General features: G+C 38.3%; 1 protein-coding gene and 1 pseudogene across 1 annotated transcript; both read right to left on the bottom strand.

Moving 5' to 3' along the window:
* Nucleotides 1-8,271: 8,271 nt before the first annotated feature.
* Nucleotides 8,272-12,356, bottom strand: LOC114757627 (uncharacterized; annotated as a pseudogene).
* On the bottom strand, nucleotides 12,357-13,449 carry LOC114757626 (uncharacterized). The gene is made up of 2 exons (XM_028946714.1): nucleotides 12,997-13,449; nucleotides 12,357-12,824 (listed from the first exon to the last, which is right to left on the bottom strand). The coding sequence occupies exons 1-2, from the start codon at nucleotides 13,447-13,449 to the stop codon at nucleotides 12,357-12,359; spliced, it is 921 nt and encodes a 306-aa protein (XP_028802547.1).
* Between the last annotated feature and the right edge of the window lie 5,226 nt (nucleotides 13,450-18,675).

Below are 18,675 nucleotides of genomic sequence, written 5' to 3'. Positions count from 1 at the left end.
TTCTCAAGTGCTCATCGGTTCGAACAATTACTTAATTTGGAGCCATGCTATCCGTTTGGTGTTACAAGGTAAAAACAAGTTGGATTTCATTGAAGGCACATACACCCGTGATTGTGAACCACATTTCAAAGAGCAATGGGATCGTTGTAACGCGGTGGTCATCTCTTGGTTGACCAATTCAGTAGACAAAGAAAGAGCCAATGGTATAGTGTTTCCTGAGAATGTGCATATTGTTTAGGTTAATGTTGTCACATCCTGAATTTTAGGCCTAGAAGTATTACAATTAGCCTAAAATAGGCAGCTTACTAGACCTTTTTTTGGCAGAGGTCCTAGAGATTCCCTAGAAGGACAGCAGGATTCTCAAGGACTAAATCGCAAAGAAAAAGTTTTCTGAAACTAAGAAAAAAGGAAGTTAGAGACTCAGAAGAAGTCTCGGGACCCAAGAATGAGAAATAGAGATAAATGTAGGCCAAAGGTTATGTTGGAGGCCTCAATGAGGTGAATTTTGAGGTTAACCCAAACTAGGGGTAAAATCGTAATTTTGTAAAGTTTCGGGCTGGTAAGGACAAAAATGGAAATTATGCCCGAAAATCCCAGAAAAATTCTAGAAAATGAAAAATTGTAGGTTAAGGCCTGAACACTTCAGAAAAATTTCAGAAAAATAGGAATAAGGTTCAGAGACCTGTATAAGGCTAAAAATAACGAAAATGCACCTAGAAGGAATTTATAGAATTCTTAGGGTTTTGACTAATTTGGAATATTATTAAAAAAGGAATTATTTAAAGTATAAGGAGGCCTCAGATAATTGGAAGGAAATGAGAGAAGATACTTGAGGAATTATCATAGGTTTTAAAAATAGTTTTATCCCCAAAAACCGAAGAGGTTGGCTTTAATGGAATTTAAAGCCTATTTATACACTATCCAGAAAAAGTCAAAGTCAAAGGTCTAGAGGTTGACTTTGGAATTAAGAAAAATTAGAGGAATTTTTTGTGATGAATAGATAGTATTAGTACCTGGGGATAGATTCTCGGAGTTGTAGACCGATAGAAAGAATTCAGTTAAGATCACTCTGAAATAAATATTATTAATTATTTTAATGGAAGAACAAGGGAAGAGTGTCACTCTCTCTTTGGACATCTTATATAATGCCATGTGGATTTATTTGAGGAGAGAAAATAGTGCCATAACATGTCCTAGTGGTCTCAAGAAAGTTAGGACCCTAAAAAGTACCTATACAGTGTAGAATGGCAAGATAGGTGGAGGAATACCTAAGGATGGTATTTTGCACGAATTCTATATTAATTTCCTCTCTATTTTAATGCCTTAATGATGAAGGAATGTGGAGGAAACAAGTGTATGGTTAGATAGGAAAAGAAGGTATTATGTGTACGGCTAGATGCAAGACACGTGTACAGCCGGATGCAAGACACGTGTATGGTTGGATTAAAAGCATATGGATTGATGATGTAAGCATGATGTCATCATGATGAGGTAAGCATGATGTTATGGGACACTTGTCATCATAAGATTAAAAGAGCAAATGGACGGTCCAGATCAAGCCATATATTTTTAAGATCAACAGCCCAGATTCAATCTTGTTTTCTATAAATACCCCCTCCCTCCCTCATTTTCAGCCTAACCTCATGGAAACCTTGGGAAAGCTCTAGAAAAAATGGTTTATAGAGAGAGAAAGAAGAGGGAGAAAGAAAGGCCAAGTGGTCCTATGTAAGATTAAGCTCCAAAACAAGGTATATTCATGGTTTTTGATGTAGTTTTCACTACCCTTATTGTTCTTGAGCTTGGTTATGGATTTTAATGATTTTGGGAGCTTGAGCTCTAAAGGACATGCTGCATAAATTTCTTAAGAATAGGAGAAGATGAAATTGATGTTAGAATAATGTTTAAAGCCTTGAAAGGAATATGAATCAAGTGGTTTTATGTTGAAATTGGTTGAATTTTATAACTGTGTAACTTGAGTAATATTTCGACCAATGTTCACCGATTAGCTTAACCGCAAGTGGACAGGTTGCAAGTAATATAAAAAGTATCGTTTCCTTAGAGACTAAGGCTAGATGAGTTGAAAATCATAATTGTGTTCTTAATTAGGTTAAGTGAGACAATTGTTGTAAAAGAGTTTGTGAAATGAAATTAGGAAAACAATGGTTTAAGGTAGTATGAAATCAACTTGACTTTGAAACAATTAAGAGACTAGGAATATTCTTTACTAAAATACTTCATGAAACTGGATTAATCACTTCTCAAGTAGTGCTTTATAATAAGTTTAGTTAGCTGGGGTTTGCAGAATTGATTAAGCTTTCTCAAGTCAAAACCAAATGTTTGCAATCACAATTAAAACATAACAATCTCTTGCATTTGTTTGAAAAGGTTGCACTTTAAAAACCAAAACCCATTTAGTCTATGCTAGGTCAACAGATACATCTCTATTCTATCAACAAACCATCTATTTACTCAGTTAAATTTCCAGACTAGCATGTTTTTACCAAAGTTCATAGATTAACTTAACTTTCTCAAGTCAAACTAATCAAACAATCAATCCAAATGATGGCCAGACATAAGGAAACATTAAGCTCAAAATAAAAACAACTGAATATTATCATTAACACTCAAGAGATAGTAAAACCAAGTCTCAATCCATACAAAAGATCAAAATAACCCTAGAAAAATGGATTTAGCTATACATATCAAGTAAAGAACTACAACTATAAGAGTAGCTAGTAGTCATAGCAGAAACAAGAAGGGAAGAAGAAGAAAACCCAGAAAAATCGAGTTACAAGCTTCGAATTTGTTCTAGCTTCGAGCCCAAAGATTTCAAGCCTCCAAAGCTCCAAACCCTAGCAGAGCGAGCCTCTAAAATCGCCCCAAAGTTGAAGTATATCCAGAAAAACTAAGTATCCCCCTCTATATGCCCTAATTTTTTAAGTTAAATCATAAAACGCACAGTTGTGAGGGGTCATGTGCCGCGGCGGATTCCTTTAGGCGCTGCGGCGGATTACACAGAATGGCTTTGCTTCAAGGGGCTTTGGCGTCACAACGCATGTGATAATCGGTCGTGGCAGATTACACTGAATAGGATTCCTCTGAGACAGCTTAGGCACCGCGGCGGATTCGGTCAGGCGCCACGGCACCTTTTACAAAAATGCACTCCTTCCTCTCTGTTCGAGTCACCGTGGCGTTTTCTCCCATAAGTTGCGACGAATGACCTCTTTTCAGCTCTCCACTTCTGGTCTCTACTCCTTACTCGCCTCAGGCTTTTTTCCTGCAAAATTGACTTTCAAACCAAATAAAGGAGCACTAAAACAGGTTAAATAAATAGGAATTTTGAGAGGTTATCACACCCCCAAACTTAGACTTTTACTCGTCCTCGAGTAAAACAACAAACCAGCAACTAAGTAACAAATTGCACATCAAAGATTGTAGGAATAGTTATATCCTCATCAAATGTTCAAGAAAATATACAGGATAGGAAATTACTGAATCACCCAAAGAAACAAGTTTCATGAGCTTAAAACAAACTTTCAATGATTTTGGAGTGTGAGTGTGTGTATAGAGTCAATGAGCATCTCTCATGATATTGTCTCAGTGGAATGGGAGACTTTAGCCAACATACTAATCTTTAACAACATCCTTTCATAAGCCTAACTTCTTCTTCTCTCTCTGTCTACAACCCACCCCATATACATTTGAAATCAAAGGAACTTTTCGGCTTATAACGTGACCAAGAGGTGATGGCTTAGGAAAGAAAGGGAAAATAGAGTATACAAATACTTTGAGATAAATAGATATTCAATAATCAGAACTCACTTCAACCACTTTCATCCTCCCATATATATTTTTTGTTTTTTTTCTTTCTTTTTTTTCAAAGGACATTAAAAACTAACTCTCAGCTTAGTTCCTAACACTTTAAATTTTCAGAATATTTGAACTACCCCTACCAACCTTTCAAAATCTCAACATTTCATCAAACTCCTTATCCTTCCAACTTCCATTTATCTCAAAGCTAGGGACTTCATGGTTTTTCTCAATTGTTTTGGGTTGGGAAGAGGTTAGGGTTTGAAACAAAACTTGAACATATATATATTTTTCGGCTCAAAGTATGGGTTCAAAGGACAAAATCTTTAAGGTCAGCTTGAAAGGCTTAAACGCATTTAAGAATTGCCCTAATCCTTTTTCAAATTCATATAGAACAAACCATAAACTTTGAGAAATCAGAAGAAGGTTCTGAAACAATTTAGTTGAAACAAAAGTATAAAGGCTAAATTATCTACTCAACCTCAACATAACCACTTGAAATGTCTTGACCCTTTTAGTGCATTAGTTTCTCCAAACTTAAAGAAACGCAGGTTTTAACCTCACAATTCAAGCATCAAAGAGCAATTTAAAACTTCCTATCAAGCATGGTAACTAAGCATTTTGTTCAATCATTGGACCATTCATACATTCTCAACTAACAACTCACCACTTCAGCTCATCTTTCATAAAATCAATCAAGCAAAAATTTAAGCTGACAAAATTTCTACTGTTTCAACTATTTTAAAAATTAATCAACAAAGAGACCTTTCAAAACTTTTCAAATTTAACCCTGTTATCCACAAAAATTTCAAATTTAACCCTATTATCCATAAAATCCCGTTATCCATAAAATCCTGTTTTTCACAAAAATCAATCCTCACCCCCAAACTTAAAACTGACAGTGTCCTCACTATCAACAAGAGAAAGTAAAGATCAGGGCATATAGTCAGAATCAAAAAACAATATATTCGCTGTATGAAAGGTCAAAATTCGCTTTTCTTCTTGTACAAGTATAGCAATATGCACAACTATCAATAGTATCGCTATCAGATAACCATAATGAAATTAGCAATTACTAATAGTATCCACAAATTAATCAATGAAAAGATCCATTAACAATTCACATTTTCAATCAGTTCTTAGCAGTTAACGCAGTTATAATCAACACTGATAGATACTGCTCAAGAGTCACAATCAGTTTAACAGGCCATCAGTAGCCTTTTCAGAACCAGATAAGCAAATAACAACACCCAAAATAAATCAAGACCCAAGAAATTTCAAGAACACAAACAAAAACAAAAGCAATAAAACAAGCAACAACAGCAGCAGAAACGGCCCCAGCTAGTCATCCTCCTCCTTGGACTGCTGATCCCCCTGATCCTTATCACCTTCTGCAAAGGGATTGACAGCCATATCATCGCCCAAGCCAATACCAGCACAAGAAGTTCCAGCTTCATGTTCCTCTCCCGGTGACTCTGCCTCAGTGCTTGTATCTTCCACATCCGGTGCGTCAATGTCAAGTTTCCTCGCCATCTGGACTAACAGTTCCTCCATGCGTCTCTGTCTACGTCTCCTGTGATGTATCTCTCTGTCTAATTTCTCGTGGAGGAGATCCAAGCTTCGAGTGGTAGGGTCGACACTGGCACTGGCTTGAGCTTCCTGTTCCCTCCTATATTCCTCGAGAAACTATTCAGTGTACATGGCTTCAGTGATCCTTTGCTGTTCTCATTCAGGAACCAAATTAGAGAAGTTGAATGGTGAAACCGGCTTGAACTTTTGATCTTTTTCTTTCTACCTCCACTTTAGTTAACAGATTCGAGATGAGATAAGGCATGACAAGATTGGTGTTGTGGGCTCTACTAGCATCCCATATGGCATCAAAAATCAATTTCCCTACATTCACTATCGCTTTGATCATAAACAGATATATCAGAAGTGCCAGATTCCGTGGGGCTTCACTGAGATAAGTGGTCGGCATAATGTTTCTTGTGACAATATGCAACTAGATTCTGGCCTCAGGTATCATATCCTTTCGCATAATATAAGCCTGGCCCTTCTTAGGTCTTACCCATATCTCATCAGAACCGATGAGTGTTGTTGAGATTGCACCGAGAGGAATCTCCTTTTGATTGCTGAGATACCACTGATATTGGTACTTTTCAACCTCAGGAAGCTTATAGTGATCTCTGATGCGCTCTGGAGTAATAAGGACATGCTGCTACCGTATAAACATCTCATTACTCAAATTTGTTGCCACCCTAATATAGAATTTCCTGACCAGCTTCTCAGTCCCTTCCTTTTTGGGACCAATCAGATTTAAGAATTTGAGCCTCCTTGCTTTTTTATAAAACCCAAATTTGTTTGTGCAAGGAAATTCCCTTTCTTGATGCAACCCTCTCCTTTCAATAAGCTCCTTGATTGGAGGATCAGAGGAGGTAGCACGGGCTTTCTTCCTGGGGGCCATTTGATTGTTACCTGCAAAGAGAAAGCAAAGCACACCACACACAAACTAAGCAAACAACACACCACAACCACAAAACAACCAACAAAGAAAAAGAAGAAAACTAACCTAAAAAAGAAAAGCTCTCCCCCAAACTTAAATCAAAGAGCTAGAACACAAGTCAAAGCAAACCTCTAGCAATCCCAACAGCACATTCTCACCATTACTTAAGCCCTTTCTCTTTTATCAAATAGTTTCAAAGTCAGACAACCATCAGTAGCTGCGAATTTATACTATTTTCACTGAATCAGAATAACATTTCCAAATCAGTTACAAGTGAAAAAGAATAACATAACTTGGGTAATGAACCGGTGTTATTTGAAAATTTGGACAGGCACCGCATTTTCTCAAATCAGTTCTAAGCTATGATCACTCAATTTCACAAGTATTACATTTTCATCAATACATGTTCACAAGCAGTTGGGCAATGTGGAATTATCACTTGGAAATTTTCTATTAAAAAAAACCTAACCACAGTGCAACCTCAGAGAATCAAAATGCCCCCATCTAGAGTTCAAAAATCACCTAACCACAATGCACAATCCTATCAATACCCATCTCCAGCAAAAATAAACTAAAATAAAATAAATAAAAGAGCAAGAAAGAACAAACCTCTAGCAGACAAAGCAAGAAGAAGACATGAACAAGGGAGGGAAAACACCGAAGCACTCTAGCAGATAAAATTGGTAGTGCTGTAGAGGGGTTAAGGCGACGCCGAAAATGAGAGAGTGTGGAGGAGATATTGTGATGGAGATGGGAATGGGGATCAATGGTGAGAAGAAACAGAAGATTGGCGTCAACGGTGAGGGAAAGAGAGGTGACCGGCGGTGGGGGAGAGTGAGGCAACCGACGGTGGGGGAGAGGGAGAGAACGGCGGTGAGTCGCGCTTGAGGATGAGTAACGGTGCCAAAGAGGGAAGAATTTCAGCAAGGGAGAGGGAGAAGGAGAGACTGAGTAGTGGCTTTCAAATGGATGGGTGTAAAGGGGTTTAGAGATAGGAGATGGGAGGAAATGACCAAAGGGTTAAGGATGTAAAATGAAAACATTGAATTTACCCTCAAAACTGGTCAGATATGCAGGGGCAAAGTGGGTATTAAGAGAAATAAGTAAGGTTAAAATAGGAAACACAAAGAAGGAGTTCAGAGATTGCGAGAAGGTGCCTCGGCAGATTCATCCAGGCGCCACAACGCCTTTTACAGAACTGCAAACGTCGGTTAAAACAAGGGCGCCGCGGCATCTATGTTCAAACGCCGCGACAGTTTTTACCGAGACAGATCGAAGACCAAGGACAAAGGCGCAGCGGCAGATTCATGCAGGGGCCACAACGCCTCCTACAGAGAGAGGATATTAAAACGGACGAGGCACCGCGGCTTCTAATCAACTGCGCCGCGGCGCCTCTTACAGAGAAGGCCTAACTTGAAAAATTATCAAACACTGACTGGACCTAACACAATCAAACACCCAACACACAATAAAACAAGAATAAACACAAGCACAATAAAAAAAAAACAACAAAACACAGACAACCACACAAAAACAAAACCCATAAACTTCAATTTAACACAAGCTCCAACATAATCAAAACAACCAATTAAAGTCACAATATCAATGAATTTTCAATCAAATGCACTTGATATTCCAAATGTATTAACAAGGTTAAGGTTAATGCTAGAGGTTAAGGTTAGGTGCTCTTCTCTGGTTACGCTAGTTAGAAATCAGCCACTCCCTCTGCTAAGCTCTAGAGTTTGAGGACTAAACCACCAGGCCCACAAAAACAAAGATCAAATGTAAATCTACTAAAACAAAACCGAAATAGAAAAAAAAACACATAAAAGGCAAGTTTAGAGCTTGGGTTGCCTCCCAAGTAGCGCTTGGTTTATAGTCTTCAGCCTGACTCTTCAGCTCTGTTATGATTGTTCAGCAAAGTAGATCGTAGAGACTTGACGATCTACCTTTCCACCCTAATAATGCTTCAAACGATGGCCATTTACATGAAATCTTTCACCCTTTTCATTTTCCAGTTCCACTGCACTATGGTTAGCAGCTTGTACCACAGTGAATGGCCCTGACCAGCGTGATTTGAGTTTGCCCGGAAATAGTCTCAATTTTGAATTATGAAGTAACACTTTTTGCCTCGCTTCAAAGACCTTAGGGAGAATTTTCTGATCATGATACTTCTTGGTCCATTCCTTATAGAGCCTTGCACTTTCATAGGCATTAAGGCGAAATTCCTCTAATTCATTCAGTTGAAGGAGCCTTTTTGCACCAGCAGGTTGAAAGTCAAGATTGAGCTTTTTTATGGCCTAGTAAGCTCCATATTCCAATTCTACAGGCAAATGACATGCTTTTCCGAACACCAACTGATAGGGAGACATCCTAATCAGAGTTTTATACGCTGTCCTGTAGGCCCAAAGAGCATCATCCAGTTTTAATGACCAATCTTTTCTTGTGGCACCTACTACCTTCTCAAGAATACTTTTGATCTCCCGGTTGGATATTTCTGCTTGGCCATTTGACTGAGGGTGATAAGCCAGAGTTACCCTATGCTTTACACCATATTTCTTCATTAGAGCTTGAAATTGATGATTGCAAAAGTGAGAACCGCTATCACTAATGATAGCCCGAGATGCTCTAAATCTAGTGAAGATGTTTTTCTTTAAGAATTTGATCACCGTTTTAGCATCACTGGATACAGATGCCGTAGCTTCAATCTATTTCGAGACATAGTCCACAGCATCCAGAATGTACTCTTGATTGAGAGACTTTGGAAAAGGCCCATGAAATCAATTCCCCATACATCAAAGAGTTCAACTTCCAGAATATTATTTAGATGTATTTCATTCCTTCTTGATATGTTTCCCACTCGTTGATACCGATCATATCGGATCACCAAGGCGTATACATCTTTAAATAGTAAAGGCCAATAGAAACCACTTTGAAGGACTTTGGCAGTAGTTTTCTCTCCTCCAAAGTGCCCGCCATAGGCAGAAGAGTGGCAACACTCTAGAATATCTTGCTGCTCAACTTCCGAAACACATCTTCTTATCATCTGATCGGCACATCTTTTGAACAAGGTTCTTCCCAGAAGTAATTTTCGCATTGTGAAGAAATTTCCTCTTTTGGTAGGAGTTAAGGTCTAGTGGCAAAGTTTCACAAACCAGATAATTAACCAGATCTGCATACCATAGAGTAGTTGAGTCATCCATAAAGAACAAACATTCATCAGGAATAGCTGTATTGATCTCTTAGCAATGATCATGCCGAGCTTCACTACTTAACCGAGACAAACGGTCTGCCACTTGGTTTTTAGTGCCTTTCATATCAACAATTTCCAAGTCAAATTCTTGAAGCAAAAGGACCCAGTGAATCAGGTATGCTTTGGAATCTTTCTTGGTAAATAGGTACTTTAGGGCAGAGTGGTCTATATAGATAGTCACTTTAGTGCCTACAATATAAGAGCAGGATTTCTCACAAGCAAACACCACTACCAGCAATTCTTTCTCTGTAGTAGTGTAGTTAAGTTGGACATCATCCAGGGTTTTACTTGCATAGTAAATGGGATGGAAGACCTTTTCTGCCTTTTGTCCCAGCACTGTTTTAACGGAAAAATCACTAGCATCTGCCATAATGATGAAGGGTAGCTCCCAATTAGGTGCCACTAAAATTGGTGCTGATGTAAGCTTCTTCTTTAACTCCTCAAAAGAGTTCATATAAGCGTCACAAACTTGAACTCCCTATCTTTCTCCAAAAGATTGCACAAAGGCTTAGTGATTTTAGAGAAATCTTTAATGAAACAACGATAGAATCCCACGTGACCCAAGAAACTTCTAATACCCTTAACACTTGTTGGTGGAGGCAATTGCTCAATAACATATACCTTTGCCTTGTCAACTTCTAGGCCCTGTTTGGATACTCGATGACCAAGGACAATGCCCTCTTGCACCATGAAGTGACATTTTTCCCAATTCAGAACCAAGTTAGTTTCTTCACATCTTTGTAGAACAGCCGCCAAATTATCTAAGCAGCAATCAAAAGAATCTCCAAAAACAAAGAAGTCATCCATGAACACTTCAATTGTTTTCTCAATCATGTCAGCAAAGATGGCCGTCATGTACCTTTGGAATGTTACTGGTGCATTGCAAAGACCAAACGGCATTCTTTTGAAAGCAAACGTGCCATACGGACAAGTAAAGGTTGTTTTCTCTTGATCATTTGGGGCTATTACAATTTGGTTGTATCCTGAATATCCATCCAAGAAATAGAAGAATTCTTGCCCAACAAGTTTATCCAATATCTGATCAATAAATGGCAGCGGGAAATGGTCTTTTCTGGTTGCTACATTTAACTTTTGATAGTCCATGCAAATTCTCCACCCAGTCACAATACGAGTTGGAACTAGCTCATTTCGGGTGTTAGCCACTACAGTTATACTGCCTTTTTTAGGGACGCATTGAACTGGGCTCACCTATGAACTATCAGAAATAGGGTAGACTATGCCAGCAGAAAGCCATTTAAGGATCTCTTTCTTGACTACCTCTTTCATAACCGGGTTTAATCTCCTTTGATGCTCAATTGAAGGTTTGTGACCATCCTCTAATAAAATCTTATGCATGCAAATAGAAGGACTGATCGCTTTGATGTCAGCTATGGACCACCTAATAGCTTTCTTGTGGTTTCTCAAGACCCTTAACAGTTTCTCCTCTTGCAACGTGGACAACTGAGAAGAAATGATCACAGGTAATGTAGTAGAACTAGCCAAGTAGGCATACTTGAGATGTGACGGTAAAGTCTTCAACTCTAACACTGGCGGTTCATCAACAGAAGGCTTTAGTGGAGAGCTTAAAGCACTAGTCACATCAAGAGGCTCAAAAGTCTTAGCTTTTCAATACGTAAATGCTTCAATACTCATCATTTTTGCATACGCTTCAACCTTGCCATCAATACTACTTGTTTCTCCAATCAACAATGCTTCCAAGGGATCTTTTGTCAAAGAGTTAATCAACTCCTCTTGCACTGCAGAGTCAATCACATCGATAAAATTACAGTGAATAGAATCACTTGGAAACTTCAAGGCTTGATTCATGTTGAATATCACCTTCTCATCATTTACTCACATGGTGATCTCACCCTTTTCTACATCAATGAGGGTTCTTGCGGTAGCTAAGAATGGCCGTCCCAAAATAATGGAGATATTCTAATCTACCTCACAGTCTAACACAATGAAATCAGCTGGGAATATGAATTTATCTACCTTCACCAAGACATCTTCTACAATCCCTTTTTGATACGAGATACTTCTGTCAGCAAAGAGCAATGTAACAGTTGTTGGCCTTGCTTCACCCAAATTTAATCAATTGAAAACAGCTAGAGGCATCAGGTTAACACTTGCTCCCAAATCGCATAGAGCTTTTCTATTGAAGTGTTTGCTTATGTTGCATGGAATATAAAAACTGCCCGGATCTCTCAATTTGGGTGGGAGTTTTCGCTGCAAGATGGCACTACAATCTTCAGTAAGGGCTATTGTTTCAAATTCACCAAATCTCTTCTTCTTGGAGAGAACATCCTTGAGAAACTTAGCATACTTAGGCATCTGCTCTAATGCTTCAGCAAACGGGATGTTGATATGTAATTGCTTAAACATGTCCACAAATTTCTTGAACTGGACATCTTCATCTTCCTTCCTGAACCTTTGAGGAAAGGGAAGTGGTGGCATCTGTGTAGAAGGATGAGTTGTCTTCCTCTTTTTATCATTAACCATTTCACCCTCTACATTTTTTCCTCGAACCACATCATTGAGATTTTCTTCTGTTTGTTTCCTTTTCTTGGTTTCTTCCTCTTTTACTATAGCACCTTCTTTTGAAAGCTCATTTGTATCAAGGTCAATCACCACACTGTTAGTGATGTCTTTATTGGTCTTACTAGGCCTCTGAATGTCAGGTAGTTGCTTTCCACTTCTCAAACTGATAGCTTTGCACTCTTCATTACCATCCCTTTTTGGATTGGGAATGGTATCACTTGGTAGGCTGTTTCTTGTGAGTACATTCATTTATGAAGCTAGTTGACCCATTTGAACCTCGAGATTCTTGATAGTAGTTTCATGGAGAGAGAATGTTGCCTTATTCTCAGCCCTTACAGATTCTTGATTTGCTAATAACTGAGCAAACATCTTCTCAATTTTGGATTCCTCCTTTTGAGGATGCTCCTGTTGCAATTGATGTTGTTGTGGTTGGCCATGAAAACTAGGAGGCCCCATTTGTTTAGTACCAGACGATAATATTTGTGGCGGGCTCAAACTTGGCCCATTTTTCCATGAGAAATTTAGGTGATTTCTCAAATTTGGATTGTAGGTTTGAGAGTAAGGGCTCCCATGTGGTCTTCGCTGCATATTATTCATATAATTGACTGTCTCTAAGGTGTATAGGCACTGATCAGAATGATGTTCCTCATTACAATGGTCACAAGTGTATCCCAGAGCCTGAAGTGCATGAACTCCTGTAGCATTTCCTTTCTTAATCTGCAATTCCAGATTGTCAAATCTCTTAGATATCGCTTCAAGTTGCGATGCAATATCTCTTGATGATGAAGAGCTAGGCTCCTTATATCTCCCCAGAACTTTGCCTTCTCTTGTTATATTGTTGCATAGTGCTAGATGCCACCTCTTCATACAATTCATATAGCTCATTTACCTTCATCTTTCTGATTCCTCCATTTGAAGCGGTATTCAGTATTGTCACTGTCTTATCATTCAACACATTCCAAAAGGCTTCCATTAGAACATATTTCTTTTGCTCATGATTTGGACAATTTCTCCACATATCTTTGAATCTTTCCCAAGCCTCGTAGAATAACTCATATGGATGCTGCTCGAAAGAAAGCAATTCACCCCTTAATATAGCACGTTTGCCTCTTGGAATAAATCTAGCCTTGAACTTAGATACAAGCTCATCCCAAGTCTTAATGGAGTGTTCTGGTAAAGAATTCAACCACGTTTTCGCCTTGTGAGATAACAACATGGGGAACAATCTCAATCGCAGTGCATCTTTAGTAACTCTATTTTGTTTGAAGTTCTTACAAACCTCTATAAACTTGGTCAAATGCTTATTTGGATCATCATTAAAATTTCCTTCAAAAGTACCCATAATCCCTAGTAGTTGAATCATAACAGGCTTGATTTCAAAATTCCTGGCTTGAATGTCTGGTAGCCAAATACTTGACTGAAAAGTCTGCCCTTCTTTATCCAAATAGTCATCCAGAGTGTACACGTCGTTCTCATCTTCTTTCGCTATGTTTTCTTTTGGTTCTGTTTCAAGTGGTGGTGGTAGAAGTAGCTAGGGTTGTTGTTGAATCTATGGTGTGTTTTTAGTTTCTCCTGAACTGGATTCTTCTTCAATAACTTCTTCCAAAATAACTTCCAATCTTCCATGCATGCGTCAGGGGTTACCTGCGTGTTCAAATCGAAAACAAAAGTATCAAACTTATCAAGAGAAATGAACTAAATAAATACTACTACTACTACCTATAACTATCACTACAAATGCTAACAGAAACTTAAGCGTAACCAATCACACAATAAGGACAATCAACCGCAAACACTCTCGCCGTTAGTCCCCAGCAACGGCGCCAAAAACTTGTTCGTCGATTAGCTTAACCGCAAGTGGGCAAGTCGCAAGTAATATAAAAAGTATCGTTCCCTCAGAGACTAAGGCTAGATGAGTTGAAAATCATAATCATGTTCTTGATTAGGTTAAGTGAGACAATTGTTGTAAAAGAGTTTGTGAAATGAAATTAGGAAAACAATGGTTTAAGGCAGTATGAAATCAACTTGACTTTGAAACAATTAAGAGACTAGGGTTATTCTTCACTAAAATACTTCATGAAACTGGATTAATCACTTCTCAAGTAGTGCTTTACAATAAGTTCAGTTAGCCGGGGTTTGCAGAATTTATTAAGCTTTCTCAAGTCAAAACCAAATGTTTGCAATCATAATTAAGACACAGCAATCTCTTGCATTTGTTTGAAAAGGTTGAACTTTAAAAACCAAAATCCATTTAGTCTATGCTAGGTCAACTGAAACATCCTACCTTTAGCCCCTCAGAGTATGCGTTTGGAAGTGTTATGGTTCAAGCGGATCACGACACAAGCCCGTGGCTTAAAAATTTCAACATAATTACTCAGGTTACTATTCACTGTTTAAATTTCAGATTACAGATCCAACTTTGAAAAATCATAACTAATTCTATAAAAATCGTATTGAGGTGTTCTAAATTATACGGAAAGCTCTTTGTAATATCTTTAAGATAAAAATATCCAATTGGACTTATCCTTGCCCAATTCGTACAGTTTAATCAATAAAGATTACTGTTTATTTGGTAAAATCTGAAACTTTCAGCTTCTATGCCTCAACTTTGAAAATTCGTATCTCCTTGTGTACACGTCCAATTAAGGCGATCTACCTCTCATTTTAAATCTTGGGATGTATACTATAAGTATGCCAAATCTTGTGGCTAAACTCATTCATTTACTAGGTCAAACTGGAGCTACAAACTCACTACTCCAGGACCTACGTTTTGCCCCTTAACTACTCTTTACTTTAATTCTTTTTATTTCTTTGACATATATAACTTGGGATTACTCTTTCCCATTCATTCTCATACATTTATATTCATGCCATAAACATTCTAATTAAATACATGTCATCATTGGCATCCATAACATAGTTTACAAAATAGGAGAATTATACATTCATCAACAGTCTCATCCATTAGCAAGAATAATTCTCCGCTTACTTCTTCTTGCTTCTCACGCCATTATTGCCCATCATTGATTGACCTAAATGGTTGGTTATAAAGGGGTGAGATTTGGGGGAATCTCAGTAGCAAACATTACCATATATATGCACAAGATGGATGCTAGTGTATGGTATGTAGTTTTTCATAAACTTAAGTTAACTAGTGACATGCCGTCATGCTTTATGCTTGGTATAAAAATGCATGGCTATGGGAACATATTAAAAACAGCATTTCCAGCAACAATCATCATGTCACAACATCATTCAAACAACAAATACAAACCAACACATGAGCATACCACATCAAGCACATAAAGGGTAAGTTCACTACCTTGCACCTCAAGCTTTCCTCTTACTTTTCCTTTGACTCCCTTGACTTTCCAACCATGTGGGCATTCGGTCAACATCACCAAACATCCTCTTGGATGTTCCAAAGGTCCTAAACATAATCATAATGATCATACAATCTATTAGAACCACTAGGTTACATAAAGTTTAAGACTAACCTTCTTGAACCTAACCCTTTTTCTCTTAATTTTGGATTGATGTTCTAGCTTTGTAAAACTATTCCCTATCATTTTGATAAAATTTGGGCAGCACTTCCCCTTAGGAAAATGACTTCCCATCATCATCAAACTATCATAAAATCAACATATAACTACCATAAACCAACATAGAGAAGTTTGGAAGCCTTACCTTGGTTCCAAGTCACTTCCCCTCTCTAGAATTCTTCTCTTTCTCTCTCTAGTTTTGATTTTGCAAGAGTTTCCCCTCTTAAAATGGTCTTGAAAATGAACTATGGGTGGGGGTATTTATAGGCTTTATACTTTTCATAATTCCACATATGCCCTTCTTGCATAAGACTTGATCTTAGCCCTCCATTCAACCACCCTTTCCACGTGTACACATCTTAAGCAACATAGCCTAAGAAGATGACAAGTGTCTTGGTGAGTCATGACTTCAAGAAGCTTGTAGATGCTTCTAGAGATTTTGAGTTCCCTCTAGGTTGTTCTATACTCTTCTTGATTGCTTTAGATTCTTCTAGATGGTTCTAGATTTTTCTAACAACTTGAACAATTCCTTTCATGTCCATTCATCAACTTGGCATTAAAATAGGGAGGAAATAAATGGAAAATTCGTGCAAAAATATTTCCTTAATTATTTCTCCACCTATCAAGCCAATCTTGCGCCGTATCGGATATTTTTCGGGTTCTGACTTACCATGTACCACCGGGACAACTTCTTCTTAAAATTTTGGCCAATAAAAGGTACATATATGGTGCCCTTTTAGAGGAGCATAGATGAAAATAATTAGCTCTACTGACAGGCTACATAACCTTACTGAGTCATGCAGTAGAGATTTCACTATAATGAGTAGACAAAGGACTGTCTAAAATATAGTCGTACTGCGTTCTGATTTGTATGCTATCCATAAATATCTTCTGCTGACTCAGCGTGATGACTCGTCGATGTCATGATTACGCTTGGCGACTCAGCATGATGACTCTTAGGTGTCATGATTATGTTTGGTGACTCAGCATGATGACTCGTCGGTGTCATGATTACGCTTGATGACTCAGCATGATGACTCGTTGGTGTCATGATTACGCTTGATGACTCAGCATGATAACTCGTAGGTGTCATCATTACGCTTGGCGACTCAACATGCTGACTCAGCGCCGTCATGATGGTCTTTAGATATTTTCTTTCTCATTTTCCCAGAAATATTATTAAATAATACTTAATCGGGGTTACCTTCTCCGAATTCTTTCTATCGGCTCGTAACTCCGTTGATCTGTCTTTGGGTTTCATTCTTTCCCTTTCATCACGGGAAATTCCTCTAATTTTTCTCGGGTTAAAAGCCAAACTCTAGACAGCTATTTTGACTTTCTCTGGATAGGGTATAAATAGGCTTTAAATTTAATTAAAGCTAACCTTGTCAGTTTCTGGGGATGGAATTAATTTTACAATATGTGTAAATTCCTCAACTTACTGTTCCCCAGTTTTTCCTGGTTATTTAAGGCCGTCTCATAGCTTAAATAATTCAATTTAAGTTACTATCTCAAATTGCTCAAAACCTTAGAATGACTTCAGGGCATTTCTGTCATTTCTAGCCTTATATCGGCTCTGGGATCCTATTCCCATTTTTCTAGAATTTTTTTAAGTCATTTGGGCCTTTTTTGCTAACTCTGAGCATTGACCGACCAGAACTTTTATTATTTACAATTAGATCCCTACTTGGCCTAGGAATCTTTTCTTTGTAATTTGGTCCCTCCTTAGGCCTAACCTTCGGAACCATCTCTTGCAAGTTTCTAGCATAACCTCTGGCCCTTAGTTGTTTCCAGTTCATCATTCTTTAGTCCTTGAACACTATTGTTTTACACATTTGCCCTTGGAAAATCTCTTTTTCCTTCCGAGGGATCTCCGGGACTTTCGTTGCATTGGACTTAGTAATCATCCTTTCCTTGTGCTATTACTTGTATCTATGAGCCAAAATTTGGGATGTTACATCAACAGATACATCTCTATTCTATCAACAAACCGTCTATTTAATCAGTCAAATTTCCGGACTAGCATGTTTTTACCAAAGTTCACAAATTAACTTAACTTTCTCAAGTTAAACTAATCAAACAATCAATCCAAATGATGGCCAGACATAAGGAAGCATTAAGCTCAAAATAAAAACAACTGAACATTATCATTAACGTTCAAGAGATAGTAAAACCAAGTCTCAATCCATACAATAGATCAAAATAACCCTAAAAAAACAGATTTAGCTATACATATCGAGTAAAGAACTACAACTATAAGAGTAGCTAGTAGTCATAGTAGAAACAAGAAGGGAAGAAGAAGAAAACCCAGAAAAATCGAGTTAAAAGCTTCGAATTTGTTCTAGCTTCGAGCCCAAAGATTCCAAGCCTCCAAAGCTCCAAACCCTAGCAGAGCCAGCCACCAAAATCGCCCCAAAGTCGAAGTATATCCAGAAAAACTGAGTATCCCCCTCTATATGCCCTAATTTTTTAAGTTACATCATAAAACGCACAGTTGCAAGGGGTCAGGCACCGTGGCAGATTCCTTCAGGCACCGCGGCGGATTACACAGAATGGCTTTGCTTCAAGGGGCTTCGATGCCGCGGCGCATGTGATAATCGGCCATGGCGGATTACACCGAATAGGATTCCTCCGAGATAGCTTAGGTGCTGTGGCGGATTCGGTCAGGCACCGTGGCGCCTTTTACAGAAATGCACTCCTTCCTCTCTGTTCGAGCCGCTGTGGCGTTTTCTCCCATAAGCCACGGCGGATGACCTCTTTTCAGCTCTCCACTTCTGGTCTCTATTCCTTACTCACCTCAGGCTTTTTTCCTCCAAAATTGACTTTCAAACCAAATAAAGGAGCACTAAAACAGGTTAAATAAGTAGGAATTTTGAGAGGTTATCAGCCAAAGTTGGTTCTTGAGGCTAGGATTGGATTTTGATAATTTTCATGCTTCCATTTTGTTTAAAATGAAAAATTGTGTGGGGTAAAGGTGAGAAAACATGTTTGGAAGCATTAGAATTTAAAGTGGAATGTTGAGCCCT

This window comes from Neltuma alba, unplaced genomic scaffold (genome assembly GCF_004799145.2).
Source record: "Neltuma alba isolate B1F8T4 unplaced genomic scaffold, ASM479914v2 tig00010614_pilon, whole genome shotgun sequence".
Classification (NCBI taxonomy): domain Eukaryota; kingdom Viridiplantae; phylum Streptophyta; class Magnoliopsida; order Fabales; family Fabaceae; genus Neltuma; species Neltuma alba.
This window is presented reverse-complemented; position numbering and strand designations above follow the sequence as displayed.